The 20,099-nt window shown below is 36.1% G+C and overlaps 1 protein-coding gene across 7 annotated transcripts in view; it reads right to left on the bottom strand.

Moving 5' to 3' along the window:
• Window positions 1–154: 154 nt before the first annotated feature.
• The window catches only part of Map3k2 (mitogen-activated protein kinase kinase kinase 2), a 63,599-nt gene continuing 43,654 nt past the window's right edge, over window positions 155–20,099 (bottom strand). For all 7 annotated transcript variants that reach the window (XM_020183665.2, XM_020183667.2, XM_020183669.2 and 4 more), the window contains 5 exons: window positions 17,575–17,723; window positions 17,009–17,140; window positions 15,522–15,651; window positions 10,707–10,884; window positions 155–9,133 (listed from right to left, as the gene is read on the bottom strand). In XM_020183665.2, coding sequence (XP_020039254.1) covers window positions 8,908–9,133; window positions 10,707–10,884; window positions 15,522–15,651; window positions 17,009–17,140; window positions 17,575–17,723 — 815 coding nt within the window. In that variant the 3' untranslated portion in view covers window positions 155–8,907. The remainder of the gene's footprint in view (window positions 9,134–10,706; window positions 10,885–15,521; window positions 15,652–17,008; window positions 17,141–17,574; window positions 17,724–20,099) is intronic.

Here is a 20,099-nt window from a genome sequence, read left to right as displayed (position 1 = left end):
GATACACTAGATTAAGCTGGGTACAACACTCTAGGCTTAGATACTGAGAAGATTCAGTTCAGTTTCAATGTTAGTATGGGCTTTCTTTTCCTAGAAAGTAATCAACTCAAGCAAGAGGAGACACATCCGTGAACATACCGTCCAAGACAACCAATCACAGTGGAAATAAATATCAGCTTTATTAACACTCAAAGTGTCATCCATTTATATTCATTCCATAGTCCAGAAGGTTACTTATAGTAAGCCTTTGCACCACTACCTTTGCAAAAAAATGAACATGTAAGAAAAAGCAATTTTCATTGTGCTACTTATTGCAGGCCTTCATGCATGGTAAGTCTAAACAAAGATGTGTGCCAACAATATACAAATTTCCATATAAACAAAATCATTGATCATTAACAAAATATAAACATGGGGTTTTTTATATTAGATTTAAAAAAAAAAAAGCTATTTACCAGCAGGAAAAAACAGGTACATAGAAATTATAAAACTCAAGAAATTTTATACATTTTTACAAGCACAATTTTGAACAAACAACACAAACTCAAAATGTGCATGATGTGTGGCACACAGCACACTGTATCTGGCTTCTGGCATGTTCTAATCACATGGTTCCTCTTAAAAAGCGTAGTGACATGACATTCAACCTCAACAGTGGACTTTACTCCTAACACAAGTAATTTTACATGGTACTGCATATTAAAAACAAAGTTTTCTTTAAATACAGTAACATCAGATTGGAAACCTAATTTCCAATTATTTTTCTGCCAGTTATTTTTAAAACACACAGTACGGTAATAAAGACACAGCAATGTATGTTTGGACATTTCTAACCCAATTTTATAGTCAATTACAGAGAATCACAATATGCCAATGTATTGTTTTATAAACCCAGTCTGACAGTGCCCAGTAAGGGAAAAGATAATAATAGAAAAGTCTTTTGGGGGTAAAATAATGAAAATATTCAAAAACAACAGAACAGGCCTACAGCAACTGGAGATATGAAAATTATGACATCTCTTCAAAATAATTTAGTTTCTCAAATTTTTTCATAGCTCTGAGAATTCAAAGACCATGTTAGTGGATAGTATGTTTTTGCTACCACCTAAAACCTATTTTTTTATTTGAATTTCACAGAATTGTCAAAAGAGAATTCAATGTTTTTCCTTGCAAGAGTAATTGAACTGAGCTTTATGTAAAATTTGCATCCAATTCTGGAAATACTAATACATCTTGAATGGTTAAAAACAAAATTAAAAAAATATTTTTGATCAGCCAGCTGAAAATATATTCATATAGTAAATAATCTCTCAGAAAGCTTTTATATATATTTAATTATCCTAACTAAATAGTACCCTTATAAAACAAGTTCATAAAATGTAAAAATGAAATGAAAATAAGAATTTACTGGGATATATACATATGCCTATCAACAGAAAAAGACATCTACACACACACATCCCCTGATACAGAGTTACAAAGCATACTTTCAACTTAGTAATGAATTTTAGAATACATTATAAAATTAGAAAGTAATGTTGAACTCCTGAGTTCTTCAATAAAGATAGAACCATAGACAAGTATACTTTGTAAAAGCAAGAAGGTCCATTTAAGTCAGTCTTAGCAGTGCAGTAACTGATGGCTACATCTTGAAAGAAGTTCACACACAGAGACACAGACAGTAGTTCAATGCACGCATTCATGATGCTCATACACTCAACAATTATTGGTCAGAGTAGTAAATCAGTGTACAAATTAAACATCTCTAAAAATGTGCAAAAAAGTCAACCTTGATAGGAAACAAAAAAATCTTTGTACATAATTATAAACTGCCCAGCATTCAACTGAGATTAAAAACATTTATTTGAGAAAACAATAGGTTAAATATAGAGAATTTAATGTCTACATTAAAAAATGTACATTAAGTCAAAGGGTAAATTTACAAATTAATACTCATAACTTGCAACAATTAGAGTTTATTTTCAAATTTATCCAAGTTTACTTTTATTTACAATGAATAAAAAGAACCATGTGAAATGTATGAGATGTCCAGACATTAAAAGTATTTTTGGTACTAATTTTTTATAATATTTCAGAATGCAGGGTAGCAAATTTTAAAACCAACAGTAATAGAAAAAATGTAAACCTTTACTAATTAAAATTGTATTAAAACAATTACTTGTGTTTAAAGAAGTATTCTTATTCCTAGCCACTGTACTTTTAATTAAAAAGGGTATATTGCAAGGGTTTGGCCCACCTTCTTTGCCCATAAGCCTTTTCAGCTCAAATGTTTCTCCTTGTCCTCTTTCCTTATTCCAGGTGGGAAAGTCTTTGGAAAAATGAGAATATGTCGAATCCATTCTGGAGTCTATCTAAGTACCTAATAAAGTTTAAGATGGTAATTACTCATCTCTCCCTGCTAAGTAATCTAAGCTAAAGTCATTACTAGTTACATACGATTTCTAAAAAGAAGTTCTACAAATATATAAATAACACAAAAAAGTGCTTTTCAGGATAGTCATAAACTTTACTCTTCTCAATTGGCATTAAGAGATTCAGATCTCCTTAACTGGGGACAAATTCTGCACACACACTAAAGAACAGACACTTCCTTATGTTCCAAAATGTCTATGGCACAAGCAGACATCAGTCCATAGCCTATATTTCTTCACAGCACTGCTAAAATGCCCCTCAAGTCAAACATAAGCTTGTAAATGTTAAGACACTAGGAAGAAAATACGCCACCAACCCCAGGCATCAGACTTCTACACCTATCTACATGCATCAATGGTGAAGTGACGTTAGTAAGATTGGCACGTGTACAAGCTAAAGTTTGTAATGTCTATGTAGCTCCACAATAGTTGAAGTAAATTCTGCATGTCTAAATGCAGACACTGAGCACCTGTCCTTGTCCTTGAAGGATAGATGGGGATATAAATTCTACTAGTATCTGTTTTATTATTTGTACACTATTAGCTTACAAGTGGGCAGATGTAACAGGGCTACTCATTTTGGCTATGTGTGGTGCAGGGAATATAAAAGCTTTGGTTTAAAGTGATTCTGATAATACACACTGTGATACAAACAAGAAGTCATCAGGCAGAGGGACTAATAGCATTCACTGGTTTAATGCCTTTGCTATTATTGACAAAAATACCGTATGACTGTCAATTAAAATGCACAAGTATGAAAAATATGAATTGTATAACAGACTGTATATAGGCAATGGATACAATTTATTCTTTTCTTTATTGTAACTATGATTCCTCCCTCGCCTACCCCGAAGTTCAACCTTGACCACCCTCACTAACTCTGCAAAAAGAAATCTCTAGGTTCCTCTCGAGAGCTCTTTACCATCTATCTACAGCTCTGAAAGGTGAGAATAAGAGATAGGTGGTCTGATACGTCCCACACCTGTTAGGGAATCCTGTCCAGATCATAGCAGACAGAGGTCAAAGCAATGCTAAAGATGACTATGAAGTAGGAACAGTGGCTTCACAGCACACCTTCCCTACCAACCAAAAAAAGAGGTATAAAAAGAATTTTCTTTTGAATACTTGGTAAGCCAAGGAAGCTTGTTTAGCTAATGTCTGGCAGAATTTCTATTCCAAAAGTTCATGAAGAACTATCTAAGATCAATTACTTTCTGTTTAATAATTATATAGCTCATTATTCTACACACAAACACACAAATTGAATTTTAGTCTACTTTTAGCAACCAAGAACTTGGCAATTTACAATAAATACCTTTATTAAACAATCCTTTGTACTAGCTACTTAATGGAAAATTATTGGCGTTCCTACTTAGGATGATTACTTTCATCCATTGTCAGTAGGTCATACCTTTCTGAGTTGTTCCTCTAAGAAGAGAGACTGATCTAATTGAACATTCATACCTTTCCTCCTTTCCTCCTTCCCACCTACTCCAATTCCTAACAGCCCCACCCCCCAAACACACACAATTCACAGAAGAGTAAACTAGAGTATTAATCAAATGTTAAAGACTAAGGATTAGAATTCACTATCCCTGGATTTCTTGCTCATTGTTCTACATCTCATTGCCTCAACACACATAAATCATTTAAATGAACATTTTAGGGCAAAAACAACCACTGTGGCTCTGCTATGAACATCATAACAGAACCACTGTATTACCAAGAACTTGAACAATCCCAATGTAATTGAAAATCAAGTAGCAACCCAGAAAACAATTTGCTATGTAATGTCTCCTTAGAATGAGAATACCTCTTTCTATACTTATTTTGGGAATTCATGTCTAGTGGAAAAAATACTCTACCACAGACAAATGCTAATGTTTCTCTTCTAACATTTAAAAAAAAAAAGAGGTAGAAAAGAATAGGAGGAGTAAGCAGGCATTAAGAAACATTTAAGGGCCAATACGCAGTCTAAGGCCAAATGAACTCTTGAAGCCTACAGATTTTGGAAAAATCTTCATTGTGTTGGGTAACAAGAATTAGTAATATAAAATAAAATTAAGGCATACAGAGAAAAAGGCACTACAAAAAATTAACAATTGCTTTTCCTTAATATTTAAGTAATTTAAAAATTCAAATAAATATGAACATGACATTTAAAACAAATGCCAAACAATAAAAACAATATGGTCTCTAGAGTTCTATTTCTAGCAAATGTTTTAGATATTTCCACAATTTAAACCAAAGGAAAATATTTTTTCTCTTAAAAGAAGTAGCTGGAAAAAAACACTGTATTGTAGATAAAAGGTCCCTATTACTTGGGACTATTTGAGTAGAGGCTGTGTTTTGTAGTAAGATGGGGTCCTGAGAGAGAGGCTATCTGACCTGCAGTGCGGGTCCCTACAACTTGGGGATACTTTTATTCTAATCCCTGTTGTTAATGACTTTTCAGTTTATAACAGTCAATGATTACCCAAAAATGCTTTCTCCTTATTTCATTAGGAAACATAACATTTTAAAATATCACTGCTGAACTCTGACTTAGGGTATGCCACAAAGTAACTAACTGCTCATCTTCCTCCTAGACTGTGACCTCCTCAAGGATTTTAATTTAGCATCTAACATAGTAAGTAACAATTATTGAATAAGGAAATGAAAGCTATTCACACTGTTTTAAAGAAAATGGATAGACTTGTATTCTGATAATTACATATCAAATCTTTTATCAAGCTATTGGTTTCTAGATCCCAAATGAAATCGCTGACACAGAACTCTGCCATGGGACAAGGAGTCTGTCTCTAGCTTGGTTGTCCTGCCAAACTGTTCCAATTTGATTTTATTTTCTTAGTGATTTCTCATATCTTATAACAACTCCATCTCACAAACAGTACAGATCAGACCTGACCTATGTCAGAGCTTAGCCACAGAAATCTATTCTAAAGAAGTACTTTCACCCTTTTAACATAGCTTCTATTGGGAATAAAGACCCTCAAATGAAAGCCAATTCAATTTATTCTAGTATGAAAATTTTAATTTCTCTTTTATAGTTAGTTCAGCATGTGCATTAATATTCAGTCTCTCATACACAATATGTAAAGGTAACCGCCTTTTAAAACTTTCTAAGGCAATAGTCTTAGTCATTTTTTAAGTTAGAAACATGTTTTGTAAAGAAGGAAAAGTGCAGAAAATTTTCAAGATATTCATTCTGAAATTTTCAAAGTCTGTATACATTTAAATACATTTTAAAGAATTACTAATCCATGAAAATTTCCATTAATCCTTGTAATATTTTCCAATCCTTTTATTTGACACACTTTGCAACAAACATAAAAGGTCTTCTATTTGGTCCAATCCTAAGTCATGCCTCTTTGAATCTCTCAAGGCCTACGTAGAAAGATTATTTGCTAAAAAAGCACATATAAGACTGCTAGTGAATCTCCCCCCAGCACCAAAAAGTCTGCTACTGTCAAAGCAGAATGCATTTTAAAGGCACAAAGTCAGCAGTCTGGCCATTTTTCAGCCTTAGCAAAGAAATGTTACAGTATAGAAGAATTGGTTGTGCATTTAAAAAACAAAATACACTTAAGAGTCATCTTAAAAAATTCAAATTTCATTTGTTAATCCATACGGTTATTAGAAAGAAGAAAAAAATGGAGTGTAATATTTAACTTCCTCTCATAATAGTGCTTGTTTTCAAAAAGTTTCTTTTTTTAAGTTTACTTTTGGTCTTTTCATGCCCCCACCCCTGCTTCAAGCTTTTTTTGTTCTAGAAGATTTTATATATATTAACTTTTATTGTGATTTTTTTGGTACCTTCACAACTTGTTTGAAATAAATTCACATCACATTTTATATAATAACTCTGTAAACTATTAAGTCTATTTTTAAGTCTTGACATAAAGAACATTACTTTCCTGTAGCTAGTAATATTTTCAGTAATGCAAAGGTGTTCTGCAGCAGTGTTAAAGTAGTAGTTTCTTTTCAGGTGCCTTTGTTGTCCACAGCATTTAGAAAAGGAGGAGAAGACCGAAAAAAGGGAACAATTTTGCTTTGAATCCCATAGTCTCTCCAAATTTCTCTCTGAAGAGCATTTGCCTCATATTCTGCACTGCTGGTTACCCTGACAGACCAAAACTGAGTCAAAGGGAAATCACAACCACACAAGACAAAGAAACAAAAGGAAAACCCCCCTGGTCTAGACACCATGATCTTGCTCAAGTAGAAAAGAAGCCCTCACTCATAAAAGATGAAGAAATTATAATAGATCCACACACTTAAGAGATTATATTTCTAGTACAAGATTTACCAAGGCAGAAGGGACCAAATTCTTGTTCTTCTTTACAGAGTATGGGAGAAACATTAACTAATTTTATGGTTTGACTTTCAGACTAGTTAGTGGAATTTCAAATATTCTTACAGGGAATGCCAGGTAGGAAGAACCTTGATATGGTATACCCAGATCTACCTAACTTCAGAAACAAAGTACTTTAAGAATCCCTAAATAAGCACACTTTGTGGCAAAAAAATCAAACCCTAGTCCCTTATGAATCCCATGAAAGGCATCACGTTTAGGGCCTCCTGGAACTATTATCTTCTAGACCTTTAAAAGTAAAGTACTTAGCACTTGGCTTTAATATGTTGAAATATCTGCAAGTAGCCAAATAACTAATGCCCTCATCTTTTTCAGTAGCATAAATGCATTAGAGATAGCGGGATCTTCCTCCGCTGTCTTTTTCCATTTAATGTCCTTGCTCTTAGTAGATACCTCATATTGGAAATACGTGGCAGTGATTTAACCTTCTTGCTGGTAGTAAACACTTTGTTTTCATATGCTTTTCTCTGCCCATAATTATGAACTGACTTTTAAGGAAAGAACAGATATAGATGCTGAGTTCAAAAGGCTCAGTGTTCAAATTCATCTTGTTTCTAAAATGGAAGAGTTACTGATGTGGGTGCAATTGCAGCTGGCAAGAAAGGGAGTGACTGCTATTTGCTGTTTGTTGAAATTATTCGCCCCTTACTTGAAGTAGTGGTGCCTGCTCTTATGAAACCTTCATATTGCAGTACATATTTTCTCTCTCAAATATATGCTTTTTTTGCATTTACTGCTTTGTAAGTGGCTGCTTTCTGTTTACAACTGGGACTGGCCTTTGTATCAGGGTTTCTCAACGGAGGCACTTTTGACATTTGAGGCAGGAGAATTCTTTGGGAGTGCCATCCTTTGTGATATAAAGCAGCTTCCTGGCCTCTGCCCACTAAGGTACCAGCAGTATTTTCCTAGCTATGACAAGCGAAAGTGTCTTCAGGTATTGCCAAATGCCAAGTGAAGTGAAATTCCCAAGCCACCACTGACAATCTCACTATATCACATGGTGTCTGTTTTTCTGAGGTGCTTTAGTATTCTGAGGTCCCAAGATCAAGGGTTTCATCTCAAGACACTGACTTTAACACATGGGGGACCCATGACTAAACTCTTAGTTCCTGAAGACTGTTACTTATGAGAAAGAAGGGGCTACAAATAAAAAGATAGTATGCATGATTTTTGTTATTTCTCAATTCCCTTAATTTTGGTGCTTCCCCCTCAAGTAAAGAACATAGTTTAAAGTACAGTAAACAACCCTTGGATTTTTTTTTTCTTAATTTCTATTTATTGGCAAATGTGGTCTCTTCTGCTCATACATTTAATGAGAGCAATCTTTTATCTTTTAGTTGGATTTACTCACTGACTTCCCCTATCTGCTTTTAAATAAAATACTTTTTTTTTTAAAGCAGAAAGCTAGCCCTCAAGGTTTATAGATTCCAGTAATATGGATCTGTTATAGTGTAGTTGATATTATACTGATTAGGATTAAAAATAAACATACTTCTTAGAGATCTGTATCTTCTATCAAGATTCCTACTGAGCAAAAAGCTTGGTAGACAGAGGTTAGGATCTAAAGAATACAGATACAAGGAGGAACCTATATTCTTTAAGTTAAGTACCTACCCTAAACTCAAGTTTAGGGCTCAACTCTATAAATGAGGATCTATTTTAAATACTATCACTAAAAACTACAAATTGTACATCATTTTCTTCTCCTTATCTTCCATGTCTCCCTGTCACCACCAATATGTCAGTGATATAGGGAAAGACACTACAATCTTTATGTATTCCAAATGATTTGTTTGTACTAAAAAGAGTGACTATGTACTAAAGTGCTTTATCTCTCTGAACCACATCAGTACATTATAAAAATTAAAAAAGAAAAAAATAAAAGGAAGTTTCAAGTTCTTGTAAGGGAAAAAAAAGATTAAATATAAAAAATTTATGTTACTATTATTATTAAACAAATTTAAACAAGAATCAAGAGAAATACTTTCCCTCTTGTCTTTTTGTCCCCATCTCTCTTTTTTATAGAAGGAAAGTGCAGTCAGAGAGAAGGTGAGTCAACAGGTGTGAGCTGGGTGGTGGCACAGGAGCGGTTACCGGCTGCTAGTGATAGTGCACAAACGTGTGCCGTAGGAGCTCATCAGCCGACGGCCTCAGTTTGGCCTCTACAAAAATCCTTTTGAGGAAGTCTCGAGTATAATCTGAGACATGAGGTGGCAGCTTTGGGTTTGTTGGCTGAGTGGCAATCTTAAAGATGGCAGCCATTGCTTCAAATTCAGCCCAAGGTGGCTTTTCAGTTAGCATTTCTACTACAGTACATGCTACACTCCTACAAAGAAATAAAAAGGAATACGTTACATAAGCAATCAGGAAAGAAAGCTTGTTAGCTAGAAACATGAGAATCAGGAATGAAATCCACATACATTTAAATATGACTTAACTTCAAATTTGAAGTTTCACTAAAAGGCTGTAATTTTTTTAAGGTTATAATTACATAAAACTATCATTTAAACATAAAAATCACTAACTGGCCATGGTATGTCACATGTCTATAAATCAGCTGAGGCAGGAGGATCTCAAGTTTGAGGCCAGCCTGGGCTACACAGTGAGTTCAAGGTGAGCCTAGATAATGTAAAAAGACACTGTCTCAAAAAATAAATAAATAACAATATATAACTTAATTACTATCAAAACCTATAAGGCTAGGCAAAGAACATGATTCATTTTATTGTTTTTGTATTCTTTTTTTTTTTTTTTTTTTGTGGTACTGGGGTATAACTCAGGGCCTAAACCTTGAGCCACTATACCAGCCCTTATTTATGATGGGATTTTTTTTGAGATAGGGTCTCATGAAGTATTTTTGTTGGGGCTGGCTTCTAACCGGGATCCTCCTGAGCTCTGCCTCCTGAGTAGCAAGGATTACAGACGTGAACCACCAGTGCCCAGCTCTACAGTATTTTAACTTAATGTTAAAAATATTTTTTGTCTTCATCTTACAAAGAATATGAGCATTAGCAGCATTACATGAAATGAGATATAATCAGCAGAATTTGATAGCTGGCCACCAGTGGCTCACTCCTAAAATCCTAGCTATTGAGAGGCTAAGGTCAGGAGGATTATGGTTTGAGGCCAGCTTGGGCAAATAGATCCACAGACCCTAACTCCAAAATATCCAGAGCAAAACAGACCAAAGGTATGGCTCAAGTGGCAGAGCTGCCTACTTTGCAAGTGTGAAGCTGTGCATTCAAACCCCAGTCCATCAAATAAATAAATAAATAAATAAATAACTGTTTCCCTTTCAAGTCCCAAAAATGAAAGTCTATTACAATTTTTATTTTCCTGGGTGGGAAGTAGGAAATGGCCATTTTTTTGTACTGGGGTTTGAACTCAGGGCCTACACCTTGAGCCACTCCAGGAGCCCTTTTCTTGTGTGTGTGTGATGGGTTTTTTCGAGATAGGATCTCAGGAACTATTTGCTGGGGTTGGCTTTGAACCTCAATCCTCCTGATCTCTGCCTCCTGAATACCTCGGATTATAGGTGTGAGCCACCAGCACCAGGCCCATATTTTTTATCTAACTTAAAATTATTAAGTAATTATTGATTAAATGAATTTAAGACACTAACAATGAAGATTACTTTTAAAGTTCTTCAGAGAAATAAGATAGCTTTGTAATGCTGAGGTTTGCAAGACAAAATTCTTCTTGAAGAACAGAAAACATACTATTACGTATTTAGTCAATTAAAAGCCCCAAACATAGCATAATTAAAGTGCTAATCTTTATCATTTGTTATCTTATTTCAAAAGTACAAAAAATCATTTATCTGGTTCAGTAATTTCAAACCTGTGTAAAATACTAGGAAGGCAGGTAAGTTTTCAAACAAATCTCACATCAAAACCTACCAGATATCTGCTTTTCTGCCATAACCTTCTCCACTGATGACTTCAGGGCTCATCCAGTATGGTGTGCCTGTGACAGACTTCATTCCTGTGCCTGAGAGACAGATGGTCTGAAGCCGTTTGCTGGCCCCAAAATCTCCTAGTTTGACATTGCCTGTTGAATCTCGAAGGATATTTGCACCTAAAAATAAGGAATACTCTAATTATATTAATTTTACCGGCATTAGGGAATATATAACATAAAAGAACTGTGCAGAGACTTGCTTAGTAGAATCTTTGTTCCCCAAACTAGGCTGCTTTTCATCTGCTAGCAGACCCGCTCAGTACTGTGTGGTGTATATGCTTCCAAACCTAAGAAGGTTCTCCCACTGAGAAGGATAGGGCATGGCGGAGGAGGTGAAAAGAGGAGAAAGGGGAAACGGCTAACAGTGAAGCCTCGAGGAGGCACCAAGAAAACACGGCAGGCTCATGACCCCAGTGTTTCCTTGTAAAAGCAAGAAGTCACAGATAAAGATTATTTCCCTGAGAAGACAGCTTCTCCTGAGGGACTTCCAACCTTCATAATAGAAACTTCTAGCATTTTTCTCCTGCTATTACTTACGTATTTAGTTTCCCCATATTTTAAACTTTTTAATACAATTTGTCTTATATGAATTTTACTTGTCAATTTCTATCCATATTTTGAATGTCTTTTTAAGTAAGCATTGCACCTTTCATCTGTTTTTAAATTTCACTTTTTTAGAACTTTTTAGACAGTTTCATACAGAATTACCACAAAGATATGAGTGTTTCCACAGAGCCCTATCCTCACTTTCTCCTATTATTAGTGTCATCTATTAGTAAGGTACATTTGTCACAATTAATGAGCCAACATTGACATAGTTTTTTTTTTGTTTTTAGGTGGTGCTGGGGTTTGAACTCAGGACCTCAGATGTGCTAGGCAGGCATGCTACCGGTTGAGCCACTCCACTAGCCCAACACATTGTTATTAACTGAAGTCCACACTTTGTTCAGATTTCCCCTGTCCTTTATCTGTCCCAGGATCCCATCTCGCATCCCACACTACATTTAGCCATCACATCTCCATAGACTTCTCTTAGGTGTGACAGTTTCTCAGACTTCCCTTCTTTGTGATGGCAGGGTCTTGCTACAATAGCAAACTAGCCTTGAACTTGTAATCTTCCTGCCTCGGCCTCCCAAGTGCTGGAATTACAAGCATGCATCATCTCAGCTTTCCTTTTGTGCAGTACTAGAGATTAAATCCAGGACCACCCACATCCTAGCCAAATGCTCTACCACTTCAGCCATGCCCCCAGTCCTACACCCTTATTTTTTTCAATGATCTCTATGAAGGAGAGAAAAATCGACATTACAGACTAGAGAGAATATAAACTCTCCATCCCCACCATGAACTTCTGTTCTCCCAACAATTCCCCAGCCTCATCAATGACAGTTCTCCAAAGTCACTCTTCAGAGAAGAGTCTAGGATCCTTCTCTGCACACATTAAACCTAAATGTGCCACTATACCAGTAATCCTCTAAAAGGATTCTGGGATGGGTAAAATGACACACACCTGTAAACCCAGCTACTTGGGAGGCAGAGATTGGGAGGATTGCAGTTCAAGGCCAGACCAGGCAAAAGTTATCAAGACTCCATTTCAACAAAAAACCTGGGCATGGTGGCACATGCCTGTCATCCCAGTTACATGGGAGGCATAAATAGGACTGTGGTCCAGGCCAGCCCAGGCAAAAATCATGAGATCCTACCTGAAAAATAACTAGAGCAAAAAAGGCTGGGGGCATGGCTCAAGTAGTAGAGTGCCTGCTTACCAAATCTGAGGCTCTGAGTTCAAACTCCAGTACAGAAAGGAAGAGAGAGAGAGGGCAGGGGAGAAAGAGAGAGAGAGAGAGAGAGAGAGAGAGAGAGAGAGAGAGAGAGAGGGAGAGAGAGAGAGAGAGAGAGAGAGAGAGAGAGAGAGGGAGAGCGAGCGAGCAAGCACGCTACTCAGCCTCCTGATTACACTGGCTTATAAGCCAGTTTGTACTTGCTACAAGCAGGAAAGGAATACAAATAAGGTCCGTACACTGAGACTCATTGATATATCTTTTAAGCCTTTCCAAATCTAAAATTCTCTTTCAATCTTTTTTCTTTACAATTATGAAGAAACTGCTGTTGCCTATAGCTTTCTCATGGTCTAGATATTGCTAACTGCGTCCCAAGGAGTCATTTTAACATGCTCATCTGTTCTAATACATACATATATTCTATATTTTGTATATCCTATAATTTGGCAGCTGCACCTGAAGTTCAAATTTGGGGGGGGAGAGAAAACAAAATTAGATAGATGATGCTGTATTCTAGATTGTACACGTTAGTGGTGTCCACAGCTATTGCTATTATTTCACTGTTGGTTGTAAAACATGCTATATCATCATTCCTTCTTCATCTGTTAGACCAAACACTTCTGAAAGGATAAGTGTCCCTTCATCTACTATTTGACCTTCAGTAGTATAGACAATAACAGAAAGACAGAATGGGGAGCAAGTTTTAGAAATGATCAGTTGGCCCCTAGCAACAATGATAAATTCATTTTTATCCTGTTCCATTATGAACTCATAAGTTTAAAGTTACAACCAATCAACTATCTTTCCTTCCCCTTTTCCAATTAAAAGGTATTCATGAAATGGGTGGCAAAGTGGTAGAGCACCTACCTAGCAAATACTATATCCACACGTGCGTGCGCGCGCGCGCACACACACACACACACACACACACACACACACACACAAAGTTGTTCATAGAAGTTGGAGAATATAGAATAAGTAAAAAGTACATAGTAGAACTTGTTTAGGTTTTTTTTGTTTTTTCTTTTTTTTGTTTTTCTGTTTGTTTTGGTGGCACTGGAACTTGAACTCAGGGCCTCACACTTGCTAAGCAGGCACTCTATCTCTTGAGCCACTCCACTCCACCAACCCTTTTTTGTGTTACATCCCTTTTCTAGATAGGACCTCTTAAACTGTTTGCCCAGATCCAGGCCTGAACCTAGATCTTCCTGATCTCTGCTTCCTTAGGAGCTAGGGTTACAGGCATAAAGCCATCAGTGCCCAGCTAGAACATCCCCTTTTATATCTTACTTTTCTGACTTATCAATATGATTTCCTTATAATGTTGTTAAGTCATCCCTTCATTTGAACAAGGTAGTTAGTTCATCACTCTTTCTAGCAAGGTTGGAAAATGGTCCATGCAGAGGGTGGCTTCCTCACATTCCTTTGCTTTGTCTCGTTATGAGGCTCAAGAAGAAATTGGCTTGAACAGAGATTATTCCTAATCATAAAACTTCTCTATGAGTTTAATAAACTATCAGGGTTTGTACTTAACAAATGAGGTCTGCCTGAGATAAGTAGGCCATAGGCTGTGTCCCCATCCTCTCAGACTCACTAATAAGCCCCATTCTAGTACAGGTGATCTGGCTCAGGCACTCTGCATATGTGACCATCACTGGAAACTGGTTTGGAATGTTCTCCTTGGCCTAATAGCACCACAGTCAGGATATGCCACACCACAAGGAAGAAGCAAAAGCCTGGTGACTCAAAAGCATCCCAAGGAAGATCAATGAATACTATACATAAACATTTAAATTTATTTTTTTTAAGTGATTTGTAAAATTGGGGTCACACTGAGTTTGTACAGAATCAGACCTCCAGTGAAGCTGCACAGTACAGAGTCTTAAGCACTTTCCAATTTTACAATTCTCACCACTCACTTTGTGTCACTTATCTGATTCCTGAAAACAGCTGAGTTTTTAGTTTAAAAAGTAAGTTTAACCGAATTAGAATGCATCAAACTCAGTCTAGCACTCTTTTCATCCCTTTTTTTTTGGCAGTACTGGGGTTTGAACTTAGGGCTTCACACTTGCAAAGCAAGCACTCTTTGAGCCATGCCTCCAGTCCATTTTCCTCTGGTTGTTTTGGAGATGGAGTCTCATGAACTAATTGCTCAGGCTGGCCTCAAACCACAATTCTCCTGATCTCAACCTGCCTAGTAGTTAAGATTACAGATGTGAGCCACCAGTGCCTGGCTCCTCCCTCCTTATTCTTTCCCTAGTCACATCCATTCCTGAGACTTTAAATGTGATCGCAACATAAAGTATGCCATCATTATTGCTAACTTTTGAGTACTTTCAAGGTACCAATGTTTTAAGCATATTACATGCATTAACTAATTTAATTCTAGGCAGGTGGTCTACTGCTTGAGCCACGCCTCCAGCCCTAAACTAATTTAATTCTTACAAGAATATTAAAGTTGGATACGAGTATACTCTCATTTAAGAATAAAGATTCTATCCAGCATCACCAAAAAACAAAAAGAAAGAAAGACGAAAAGGAAAGGAAAGGAAAAGAATGAGGAACTAAGGTACTGAAAGATTAACTTGTCCAAGAGTACAATTAGTGACAGATGAAGTCCAAATCTGAATCCAGCTGTCTGATAGCAGAGTCCTTACTCTCCTATTTTCAATCCTGTATTCTAATACCTATGCAATATGGATGAAAACACAGTCTCATTTGCATGGTCTTTTGACTCTTACTGATTGTTTAAACCTCCACAATGGAGCAACTCATTTGTCAAGACCTGAACACTGGGACTTATCTGATGGAACACTGAGAGAGAGAGTCCATGAGAAAGCAAGAGAACTGTTTCTCTATGGTATTTTAGAGGAATATGCATTAACTTAAATGTTAAATGCCTTAACCATATCACTTATGTCATTCACATTCACAAAGAACTGTGTACTTAGTAAAAAGTACCTCTTGACTTACCTTTGATATCTCTATGAACAATCATGTTACTATGTAAATAATGGACACCCTCCAAAATCTGACGGGTATATTTTCTAGTCACATTCTCAGTAAGAGCTCCATAAGCTTTTAATTGGTCCTTAATTGAACCCTAGGATAAAAGAAAACAGCAAAAACTATTATTTGAAATGGAAACCGCATTAAATTTTTATTTTTAAGGACGTCCTAGTTGGTTAACTGGGAGGCTATAACTGGAAAGGGCATGAATTTTCTGTAATGAGCATTAATATTCCCTTATTTTTCCAGCACAGGTAATAGCAAAATAAACATAGTTTTCCTTTATTCATATTACTTCTGTAAAATAAATATCTACAAGAGGGGGCAGGAGGCAGGGGGAAGAAATGGCTCATATGAATAAATGAACAAACAAAAAAAATCTACAAGATTATCAAGTCTTAACACTTCAATATTTTCAAGGCCTTAAATACATTTCCCAATTTGTTTTATAAAGAGAATTTTTAAAAACTAATTTACACTGGAAACAGGATCTTTGAAATTATAAAAGGGGTAAAAAAAAACCCAATGAGTAGCAATCATGTCACTATGAACAATTGTTCAAGATGCTAAGAAAAGTCACTGTTACTTTGTGACACTGAAAAGGTTCAGAACATTACTATCAGGTATCAATCCACAGTTTTATTGGGCCTATCATAAGCTCAAACTGCAACCTTCTACCTTCTATATAGAACTCTCATCAGCTGACCCCATAAAGACCCATAAATCAAACTCCTTTTTCTAGCATTTTTGGTTAAGTTATGGGAATGACTATAACCTTTTTCTAGCTTTTTTAGCATTACAGTCTACATCACATTTCAAGGATACTTACAACTCACAGAATACTTTGCATACGAAGAGGTGTACCATGAACCACCTGTTCTCTGCTTTCATAAACTGAAGCTACCCAACAGCCTCAAGTTAGTTAGTTTTTGTTCGTTCATCCTCTCTCTCAACAGGGTTTTGCAATGTTTACCAAGCTAGCCTTGAACCTGCTATGTGGTCAACCATCCTCCTGCCAGCATATTAAAGGTGTGTGCTATCATACCCAGCCAGAACAACTGTCTTGGTCTATACATCATGTAAAAATGGACTGTTGTGGACAAAAGGAGAATTAATTAAAGGACATAACAACTATCTGTGATATACAGTGCTGGACAGGATCATGTTTGGACCAATCAGCTACAATGGACATATTTAAGGCATTTAGGGAAATCTGATGATGGGATTACTCTGATGTCTGTAACCTACTTTAGGACATTTCAATCTTAGTGAGTTTAAAAATACAAAGCTACATGAAGAGGACAGGAAATATTACCCAGCTCATCTAATTTAAAACTCTTCCAAATGTCCTTAGGTAGGGTTTGCATTTTATAGTGCCACTTTTTGTTATCTTTCTTTCCTCCATTGACTTTTAAATAGAATGCCAATTTCAAAAAGATGTAAGAACTTACCCCTGGCATATATTCCATAAAGATAGAAAGTGTCTTTTCCTGGGGATCCCTCAGACAGCCATAATACTGAACAATTCGCTCATGCAACAAGTTTTTCAACAACTGAATTTCGCACTCAAGTGCATTTACTTCCTGAAAGACAGATCTCATTAACTGTCTTTACAACACCATTAATAAAAGCAAAATATTATCACTTCATGGTCTACCACAGTAAATTCATTCTGAAATGTTTACTGCCCAGAGAACATTTTAATGTCTCTAACCAGTACTTTTTTTTTTTTTTTTTTTTTTTTGGCAGTTCTGGGGTTTGAACAACAGTACTTTTTTTTTTTTTTTTTAACAGTCCTGGAATGTATGCTAAAATAAGTCTAAATCAGACTAAGATTACAAATAAAATACTAAAAAAGAAGCACCCACAGTACAAAGCAGATAGACATTTAATCATCTAGTTGTTTTGCAAATAATTTGTATTAAGGAAAAACCAAAAATTCTACTGCATATTATTTTTTTTGTAAGTAAATATGCTTCTGGTAATGTCACAAAGTAATCTGTTCAATGATTTTTACCTTGCTGGTCTCAGGGCTATCGGGGTCAAATTGAACTTGCTTCACAGCCAATTCTCTTCCTGTATCAACATCGTAACAGAGGTAGACCCTGCCAAAGGCTCCTTGGCCAAGCAGTTTGCCCAATCTCCAGTTGGTTGGAGCTCGAGGTGCTGAAAAAAAATACCGTCTTAAAATGAAATAGTCAGATAGTACATGAACAGTTACGGACCTACATAGTAAGATCTTAAATTGAACATTCTTGGATATAAGGAAAAATCATGACTACCTAAATTCATCATGGCCACTATCTTTCTTTGAATTCAAAGAATTCTTCTTAGAATTTGAAGAATTCTTAGAATTGAAGAATTCTTCTAAGAATTCTAAACTTAAATCAGGTTTATTTCCCCACAATTCATTTTTTAAGCAAGATTTTCTTTTCCTGATTACAATGAGCTAGCTTCTTTTACTCAATATAAGATGCCACAGATTGAGTGTAAGATGCACTTACAATTTGCACAGAATCCTCTATTCTGCTTCCCCTATGCAAGTTAACAAACACCAGAAATTTACTGCTGAGGAAGGGTAAGTTTAGAGAGACCCTCCCTTTCTGAGAATCAGACAAACAAGAAAGGCCAAAAGCCAAGGGTAGAGCAGGACTACTGACAAAATCTAAAAACAATGTATCTTTAGATTAATTTGAGGTCCATGGTGCACAGGGACCATAACAATAACAAAACCAAAATCCAGATAAAACTGTGGACGAAACTGACTCAAAACTCCACAAAAACGCCCAGGTGGTGCCTATTTATAGGCGTAAGTCTATTTCCCTCAGTCTCCATTATCCTATACATGTCTGACATTCAATGTAAAATTATAAGACACAAAACAGCAGAGGGAGAGAGACAGAAGAGGGGCTGGAGGAGTGGCTCAAGTGGTAGAGCACTTGCCTAGCAAGTGTGAAGCCCTGAGTTCAAACCCCATTACTGCCAAAAAAAAAGGAGAGAGAGAGAAGAAAGGAAAAGAAGGAGGGAGAGAGGGAGGGAGGAAGGGAATCAACACAACCAGACTCAAAAGACTTAGGCAGAAAACATAAAACTATAATAAAGATGTTAAAGGTTCTGGGCTGTAGAATGGCTCAAGGCGTAAAGCATCTGCCTAGCGAGTATGAGGCCCCAAGTTCAAACACAATACAACAACAACAAAAATTTTAAAATAAAGGAAAAAGAAAAAGCTAAAGGTTATAATGAAAAAGGTGGACAACATGAATGAACAGATGGAAAATTTCAACAGATATGAAAAGAGTCAAATAGAAATGCTTGAAATAAAAAATAAGTAATTCCTTTAACAGGATCATGAATAGACTCAGCAGACCTGAGGTGGAAAAAACATCAATGAACACAGAAACAGATCAACAGAAATTTCTCAAACTGATGATGGAGGGGGTAGGAGGTGGAGACAGAGAAGATGAATGAACAGAGGTGTAGAACAATTATCAAAATAGGCAATTGGAATCCCAAAAGAAAAAGAATGAATGGGGTAGAAAAAATACTTGAAGAGATAATGACTGAGAATTTTTCATAGACAAACAAACTATAATAAATCAGGAAACAACAATCGATAATCTCACAAATATCTTCAGACACATCATAGTCAAACTGTTGGAAATCCAAGAGAAAATCCTAAAAGGAACTAGAGGGAGCAAAGAGCATACTATTTATAGAACAATGAAAAAAGAATTAAAAGAAATTTCTTCTCTGAAAGAACGTAAGCCAGAAGACAATGGAGAGATAACTTTAAAGTACTGAAATTAAAGCTGGCATACCCCTGTAATCCCAGCACTCAGGAAGTGAAGGCAAGAGGATTGTGAATTTGAGGCCAGCCTGGGCTACACAGTGAGTGAGTTCAAGGCCAGCATAGGCAATGCAGTATGAGACTCTATCTCAAAAAAAATAACAAAATTCTGAAACCTTAAAAAAAAAAAAAAACTATGCCCAGAAGTCAATACCAAGAAAAAAATATCAAAAATGAAGGAGTAATACCTTTTTAAATAAATAAAAGCTGAAAATTTATTACCAGTACACTTGTATTATAAGAAAGACTAAATGCAATTCTTTAAGCAAAAGCAATTTGATACTTAACTGAATCTTGGATCTACATAAACAAACATCTACAGAAATAAGCCAGGCACAGGTGACTCATGACTATAATCCTAGCTACTCAGGTGAAAGAAATCAGGAGGATCAAGGTTCAAAGCCAGCCCGGACAAATAGTTTTCGAGACCCTATCTCGAAAAAACCCATCACATAAAAGGGCTAGCAGAGTGGCTCAAGGTGTAGGCCCTGAGTTCAAACCCCAGTACCGCAAAAAAAAAAAAAAAAATCTACAGAAATAGATAAACTAAAGACATACAAAAGGTTTTCCTTTCTTATTTTCAATCACTTTAAAAGACAGCTGTCTAAAGCAAAAATAATGGCAGTGTGGTGTGGAGCCATAGGTGTGAAAGTAAGACAGCACTAGTGCAAAAGGGAAAAAATGAGATCATGTAA

Source organism: Castor canadensis, chromosome 4 (genome assembly GCF_047511655.1).
Source record: "Castor canadensis chromosome 4, mCasCan1.hap1v2, whole genome shotgun sequence".
NCBI lineage: Eukaryota > Metazoa > Chordata > Mammalia > Rodentia > Castoridae > Castor > Castor canadensis.
The sequence above is the reverse complement of the archived record's forward strand: the minus strand, read 5'-3'. Positions and strand labels throughout refer to the sequence as shown.